The sequence below is a fragment of the Geospiza fortis genome, unplaced genomic scaffold (assembly GCF_000277835.1).
Source record: "Geospiza fortis unplaced genomic scaffold, GeoFor_1.0 scaffold118, whole genome shotgun sequence".
Lineage (NCBI taxonomy): Eukaryota > Metazoa > Chordata > Aves > Passeriformes > Thraupidae > Geospiza > Geospiza fortis.
Window position 1 is genome coordinate 1,427,128 of NW_005054380.1, and position 8,199 is coordinate 1,435,326.

Genomic DNA, 8,199 nt, shown 5'->3' on the forward strand with positions numbered 1-8,199 from the left:
GTTTTAACTTAATGACCAATCCCAGACCAGCTGTGTCGGGACTCTGGTCCGTCACAAGTTTTTATTATTCATTCTTGTCTAACCTTCTGATGTCTCCTTTCTCTTTCTTTAGCATAATTTTAATATACCATTTCTTTTCATATAATATCATAAAATAATAAATCAGCCTTCTGAGAACTTGGAGTCAAATTCTCATCTCTCACCTCATCCTGGGGACCCACAACAAGCCTGGAGGAGAAGGAGGGAAGACTTGGGATAATTGGGTTATTAAAGTGGGGAGATCAGCAGTGAAAGGGAAGGACATGGGAAAATGTTACCTTAAGGGCAAACCAGATCCAGGTCTGGCTCCTCCAGTCCTCTGGGGTGGATGCAAACAGCAACCATAGAGCTGAACTATTCCAAACCCATCCAGTGCAGGGCATGTGGGATGGGGACTGTGGGACATTCTCCAAAATCAGGGTGGGAGGTGGCTAGAAATGCACTGGGTAGAGCTCACTTACCTGCAGATTTTCCATCCACAACAGGGACAGCAACAGGCTCACTGTCAAAGAAACCCAGGAGCCAGGCTGTACTCAAACTGCTGCCCTCGGAGAGCTTTGCCAGGAGCCAGGGGGAAAAGGAGAGCTGGAGCTGAGGGCTGGTCCTGGAGGAATATTATGGGGAAAAATACAGTGAAACACAACTGTGTTGCTGGATCATCTGCATCCCGCTGAGCCGTGATGGAGAGTAGTGAGGAGGGATGGAAGTGGGTGAAGATGCATCACCGTTTGCAGGGAAAGGCTGGAATGGGGCAGGGTGCTAAGGGAGGGGGTGGCAGCAGGGAGAGGAAGAAGGGGAAGGCGACTCTTCAGCTCATCTTTGTCCTGGGGGAAGTCCAGGGGGCTGGACCTGGCAGCTCCTTCCCATTCCCCACCGGCAGCAGCTTTCCCAGGAGGTGGCAGCCCCGTGGCTTGACGAGCATCCCTTCCCCGGGCTCCCTGCTCCATAATAACCTCATACATCAGGGGGAAGAGACTGCAGAGCATGGCTGGGAGGGCTCTGCTTCCACCTCCAGCCTCATTGTCCCAAAGCCCCTCAGCTCCATGTGCAAACAGGCTGCAGCTCCCAGGGGTTCCCGGGGGAAGAGTTCCCAGCCATCAGCTATTTCTGCCTGGGAGGCTGTGCCTAGAATCTGCCTCTCCTCTGGTAGCACCAGGCAAAATGGGATGTTCCTGGTGGCAAACCGGGCTAACTGGGAGCTCCCTCTACTCCCTGCACATCTCAGGTGTCCAGGGAGCTCTTCCTGCCCTTCAGCAGCCACCTCCCAGAGGCACTCACTGCCTCTATCCCACACCCAGCCTGCTCTCCTGCTTCCAGCTCCTGGCTCCATGCGGTGCCCAGCCCCAGTTTAAGCAGCTGAATGCCTTGGCTCACACCTCCAGGGGACATGCTGTACCTGACACACTGGGCTGCCAGTGTCCCCAGCACTCCCCAAGGAGATTATGGCTGTCCCCCTCCTGCTCCATCTGGGATTGCAGTTTTTTCCCAGTCCCGGGACGGCAAACCCATCCAGTAGCAGGGCAGCAGCTGCCTGCTCAGGGTGTCCAGGAGGACACATGGCACTGAGAAAAACCTCATCCCTTCTCCCAAACCACCTTGGAGCAGCAACAGAGCAGACAGGGACTCCACGGGGACATGACAGACCGAGCCACCCACAGCCACCACCGACAACTGGAACCCAGGGACGTGTGGTGCCACTGCTCCACCGGGATGGCCAAACGCTGGGACACAAACTCCAGCTTGGGGATGGCTTTTTCCTAAAGGATCAGTAGGGCAGGGGATGGGGAAGGTGACAATGTGGCAGAGAAGGCTGTGCTCCACCCCAGCCACCCCGGGATCAGTGGGGCAGGGGATGGGGAAGGTGACAATGAGGCAGAGAAGGCTCCGCTCCACCCCAGCTCCCCGGAGGCAGGATATGTGGCACCCAAATCCCGAGAATAAGCAGGACAAGGCAGAGCTGAGCGACTCAGTTGCTTTATTGGGGGGGTGTGGCAGCCCTGCACGGGGCTGGCTCACTCGGAGATGCTGCGGAAGGACTGGACGGCGGGGCTGGCCGCGCCCCACTCCACGGGCTTGCGGTACTCCCCCTTGGGCAGCACGTACTGCCGGCCCCGGTAGTTGGGGTGCTCGTAGAACACCCAGACGCCCTCCAGCACCCTGCAGGCGTGCACCTCACGCATGTGCCACTCCTCCATGATGGAGGGGCAGTCTTCGGTGGCTTCGAACATCTGCCCGCCAAAATCTCCCTTCTCAAACACCTGGATGTGGCCTCGGCCTCCATTTGGCTAGAAAAAAAATAAATAAATAAAAGGGTGGGGGGAGAGAAAATTAGAGAGTCATGGAAAGGTTTGGGTTGGAAGGGATTTAAAGATGATCCAGTTCTACCTCCCTGCCCTGGGTGGGCACACCTCCCACTGTCCCAGGTTGCTCTAAGCCCCATCCAAGCTGGCCTTGGACACTTCCAGGGGTGGGGCAGCCGCAGCTGCTCTGGGTGACTTCATTGGCAACCAGAGCATCGGATGGAGGCACTGACACTTCCCAGCTCTGACATGGGGCAGAGTTTGGGCACAGCCAGACTCAAACCAGGTACCAGCCACCCCCAGCACACCAGGACAGGGCTGAAGTCTCCAAAAACACAGGGAGAAGCAGCTGGGGTAAAATTTAACAGAGAATCACATGCAGAACAGCGATAAGCTTGAGTCAGCAGTGCCTGTCTCGCTATCCCGGGCAGCCTTGAACCCCTCAGCGCTCCTCGTGAGCATCAGACCGGCTCCAGCTCCGTCTCCTCCGGGCGGAGAGGAGTGTAATGAGCTGCTGGGCCCGGCGGGGCCGTGTTGCTGCGGAGGCAGCGCCGGCTCCCAGCGGCTCTGGAAGCGCTCCTTGCCCGAAGGCACCGCGGGATCAGCGCCTGGTCCGCAGCTGCCCGGACACCTCTTCCCCCGCCTCGCCAGCCCTGCCCAGCCGAGCTCTGCCGGGTCCCCCCAGGGCAGGGGAAAGCCAGGACCAGGTGGATATGCAGGAAAAGGCTCCCACGTTTCATCCTGGTGGAGGAAGCTGTGCTGCTCTTATGTCTCACACGTGTTTTGGCTGCATGTCTTTAGCCAGATCAGTGCTCTGAACGGACTGGAAACTCTCCTTGCCCCATGCAAAGGGATTTAGACACAGTTTAAAGCCAGAACAGGCTCAGAGGGGCATTAGATTCCCAGGCAGAAAAGCAAAAACCCTTTTTCAGTGGCGAGACCTGCTCCGTGCAGTGGGAATTCACAGCCATGCTCCAGGTCAGCAACCCATGGATCACCAGACTCTGCCCCACTACTGAAAAACCTCAGCAGCAGCAGCACCAATCCACACTTCATCCACAATCCCAGTTTTAAAGGATGCTCTTCCCCTTAGGCTTCCCAAAAGGATCATGCCCTCTGTTCCTTTCTCCCACCATCACTTAGGAGGGGTTGAGCACACACCTCCTGTGCTCTCCTGACACCAGGAGGCACCAGGCTGCTCCAAGCATGGCCAAGGAGGGCTCCAGGGATCCCTCCTGTTCCTGGGCACTCCAGGGCTGATACTGGGCTTGGCTCTCCACACCCAGAGGGGTTTGGTGACACGGATTCAGCTCCCTGTATCAAATGGGAGTCCTGGCTTGCTAAAGAGGAAACTTCTCATTCTAAACATTCCTGCAAAATCTACATTCCACTGTTACAGGCCTTGAGCTGTTGGGTCAGTTGGTTACATGCCAGGGAAAAGGCAAGAGGCAAACTTTGGAGCAGCCTGCCTGGACACTGAAATCCCTAAAGGAACATGCTGATGAAACTACCTATGGAAACTCACCCACACTCAAAGGGATCTGTGTCACAGACATATTTTATGAAAAATCTTTTTGCAAGGATTTTTTCTCCTGAGAAGCTGAGAGGCCTCAGAAATGAAATGTAAACAATGGTTATCTGCTGCTGTGGAATGCAATAGGTGCATCTGTGATTGGTCTCATGTGGTTGCTTTTAATAAATAGCCAATCACAGTCCAGATGTCTTGGACTCTCTAGTTAGTCACAAGATTTTATTACCATTCCATTCCTTTCTTTTCAAGCCTTCTGATGAAATCCTTTCTTCTATTCTTTTGGTGTAGTTTTATTATAATATATATATCATAAAATAATAAATCAGCCTTCTGAAACATGGAGTCAAGCTTCTCATCTCTTCCCTCGCGCTGGGCCCCCTGTGAACACCACCACAGATCTGCCTTTCCCCACTGCAATCCAGACTGGGACACACTCACCTTCTCCCCACACCAAACACCTTGCTACTCCCAGAGCAGGACTGTGGGAGCAAACCCCTGCAGCCCCCCCCGTGTGGCTCCCCAGGACAGCACATTCCCCCCCATGAAACCCTCCCAGGATGGGATAAATGGCAGCATGCCCTGGCAAGGGGGGACACCTACGATCTGGATGTACTTGCAGGAGCCCAGGCGGTCGTTGAGGCCCATCCAGTGGTGGTAGTCAGGGTACTCCCCGTGGGTCAGCACGTACATGTTCCCAGCATAGTTGGGCCTCTCGTAGGCCACCCAGGTGCCTCCATCCACACGGATGGAGTTGCAGCGGCTCAGGTAGGTGTGGAAATCGGGGCAGTCGCTGTCGCACTCATAGTAACGGCCCAGGAAGTTCTTGTCTTCATAGAAGGTGACCTGAAACGAGCAGAGGGGGCAGAGAGGGGAGGTTCCTCACCTAGAACATCTCCATATTCCAGCCACATCAAGGCAGGAAATATCTGAAAGCAGAGCCCTCAAGTGTGGCATTCACATTCTCTGAAAAATCCCTTTGCCCGGGATTTTTCTCCTGGGAAACTGAGAAGCCTCAGAGAAAAAGGAAAACAATTCTTATCTCATTTGCTTCTCATGTGTTGTGCTGATGTGGAATGTGGAGATTGTTTACCCACAAATGATTGTTTCGTTGGATGCTGGTGTGAGTTGTTTTCACTCTTTGGCCAATCAGGGCCAAGCTGTGTCGGGACTCTGGAAAGAGTCACGAGTTTTCATTATTATCTTTTTAGCATTGTTTAAGTATCCTTTCTGTATTCCTTAGTATAGTTTAGTATAGTATTCTTCAATATAATATAGTATAATAAAATAATAAATTAATCTTCTGAGAACATGGAGTCAGATTTATCATTCCTCCTTTCATCAGGGCACCCCACAAATACAATAGTTGAGATATAGAAATCCTCAAGCCCAGCCTTGGAATGGGACCAACTGCAGTCAGTCAGACTAATTCACCTGTCTGGCCCCAATGCCACCAGTGTTCTGGCCTTCCCAGACCTTTGTTCTGTCCCAGTCCAACACAACACTCCCACAGATAAGTCCCTGTCCTTTTTCCAGCAAAACACCATCAAAGCAATTCCCTCCCACCTTCTCTAGATCAGGAGTTACTGAATTATGGCTGGAGAGCTGCGAGAAGTCAATGGAATGTACAAAGCAGGTTTCCAGGGACATGGGTGGATCTGGCAACACTGGGTTAGCAGTTGGACTTGATGCCTTTAGAAGACTTTTCCAGCCTTAACAATTCCATTATTTCCTTTATGTTGACTTGCCAAGTCTTTGCAGTGAAATCTTTACTAATAAGGGGTGGAGAAGTCTCTTTCCTCCCAGGTCATGTCTTCCAGCCCATCCTTGTTCCCACTTGAACAACCCAAAACTTCCTTTCTCAAAACTCACTGCCCAAAGCTGGATGCCACACAAGCTTTGCCCTTGCCAGGAGAAACTAAGGGAGCATTCCATGTTTATGGTGGGGAGCAGTTTTATGGATATCCAAGGATTGTATTTGCAGTCGGCTCATTCTGCTTTGGTTGCTGCAAGTCCATGAAACCTCTGACAAATTCAAGATCCATCCCCACATTTCTTTCCCAAGAGCTGCTCTATGGCCAGGCTGCTGATCCCAAAGCACTTTATCCTTGATCACAACCTGGCTTGAGATGATCTTGGGAGCTGATGAGTGAATCCCATTCCTCTCACCTGAGGCATCACCCAGCCAGATAGCCCTGGAGAGGAGAACCACTTTTCTTCAAAAATCCCTTCATTAAAATATTGCCAAGCCCTAGACCAGACCAGTCATTTTTCTAGCCCCATTTTTAGATCCTCCCAGGTGACAATTACTCATCAAACATTGCCCTTCTCCAAGAGGATTCCCAAATCATCACATCTGTCTTGACTACATCCTTTGCTTGCTCACAACACCAGATGGTCTAGAGAGAATCTTTCTGGCCACACCCAACATGCAGTGCTCCACAATCCATTTTTCCCATGTTTTTTTCCATAGTTTGAGTATTAAGACACACCCCCACCTGCAGTACTTCACCTACAGTGCTTTGGCTACTGGTGTCGATGTAACCTCCCTGCTCTTCAAAAATCATTCATTGTCAGTGTTTCAACCCAAATCCAAGACAACTCTCTCACTTTTAATTTTTAATCATTTGTTTTGTGCTAAAAATTAAATTAGCCAGAGTTTCCCTGGAGCTGGTTGGTCAGTGTGTCCCACCAGCCTGACCAAGAGATCTGGGGAGTCAGACTGGTCATGCCAGAGGATTCATGCTCTTAATTTTGTGGCAGGTTACTGAATATTTATTAGGACAATGCTATTTTCCTTTTAATTTCAAGGGCTGTTTTGCCATCACAAAGCAACTAGTGCGCACAAAACAACCCATCCCCTGACATCCTGAGCAAGCTCTTCCCACCTTCAGTGGAGAGCTGGGAATCACTCTGACCTTTCCAGCAGTGAATAAGGGCTGTGAAAGGAGAGGACTGAAATACTCAGCTCCTGTTTTCAGGCTCTTGGGCAGTTAACCACGTTGGCCAGGTCTTCCTGGCCACAACCCACTGCCTTTTGCAGATTCTGCTTTTGGATCATTGTCCCTAAAGGTATCACCCAAAAAATCTGCCAGCCTGACCCAAAGGCAACACTGAAAGCTCAGCTCGCTGGGTTTGGCAGTCATGCATCACCAGTCACCCTCTTCTCGAAGCCAGTGGTCAAGGAAGCCAGAGCAGCCCTGGAAAAGCCTCTGCAGGATTCATTTATTCCCAGTTCAGCATTATCCTCTGCTGGGATGGCTGATCCCTCTCTCCAACATCTGTCCCCAAGCTCTGATCCTGTCCCACTCCTGTCCAACACGGTTGGTGATGAACTCTGCCCAGTGTGGGTCTGCTTTCTGGGCAGAGGGAACCTGGATGAGTTCAAGGCCAGCTTGGATGGGACTTGCAGCAACCTGAGATAGTTGAAGGTGTCCCTGCCCATGGCAGGGGTGGAACTGGATGTGCTTTAAAGTCCTTTCCAACTGAAACCATTCTGGGATTCAGTGATGTTCCTTCCCCACCCAGCCTAACACAACCAAACTGGAGCCTGATGTTTCCAGGGGGGCATTTCCCCTGCACTCATAAAACCACAAAGCCAAAGAAATCCAAAGGCACATTAAGGATATGGCTATTCCTACAAAACTGTGTCCAACCAACGTACTGCTCCTTGGTTTAATTTCAGAATTTAAGGGATCCTCCCCATGCATTCTCCAGCACAGCCCTTCAGACACACCCTCAGCTCCTTTCAGAGCTTTGCTTCCCAGCTTTCCTTCATGGATTCCGGCACCAACAGAGCAGGCTGATGTTTTCACTCATAGAATAATTACAGATTCCAATTCCAGATTTGCAGCTTTGTTTCAGTCCCCTCTCACTCACAGGGAAATCACTTTCCTTCAGCCAAACCCTGCAGGAGCTCTGCTCCCAGCACTCCCCTGTTAACCTCTCCGTGCCCAAACCTTGCCTTTTGGGGGTTACCAGGCACATCCCACATTTGTCAGAGCAGATCTTCCTTGCAGGAATGTAAAACACTCACTTTGGTCACCTCACCTGAGTTATCACATATTTCTTTTCAACAGTAGCTTAGCTAGAAGGAAATTCACAAAAAATATCCAGTAGTGCCTCCTCTGTCAGCAGTAATCCCTTTCCAGGGCAGATCACTCACTGGGGCTGTGAGAAATGGTGTTTAATTCCTTATTTTGCCTTTTTCTTCTCCCTGGAATGTGCTAAACAAGAGCACAGCATAGAGAACTAGGAGATAACTCCTCCTGGCCATCTTGCTGCCCCCCAGCAGCACATATTCCATTAATTCCCCGTGGTACACGCTGAGGG

At 51.4% G+C, this 8,199-nt stretch overlaps 1 protein-coding gene across 4 annotated transcripts in view; it reads right to left on the reverse strand.

The window, feature by feature from the left end:
* Positions 1–2,051: 2,051 nt before the first annotated feature.
* Positions 2,052–8,199, reverse strand: part of CRYGS (crystallin gamma S) — an 8,931-nt gene continuing 2,783 nt past the window's right edge. For 2 of the 4 annotated variants that reach the window (XM_014308670.1, XM_005425043.2), the window contains exons 2-3: positions 4,471–4,713; positions 2,052–2,324 (exon numbers count right to left, since the gene is read on the reverse strand). In XM_014308670.1, the coding sequence (XP_014164145.1) occupies positions 2,052–2,324; positions 4,471–4,713 (516 nt within the window). Of the gene's footprint in view, positions 2,325–4,418; positions 4,714–8,199 lie in introns of all 4 variants that reach the window. The other 2 variants (XM_014308671.1, XM_031060324.1) reach the window with 2 other exon arrangements.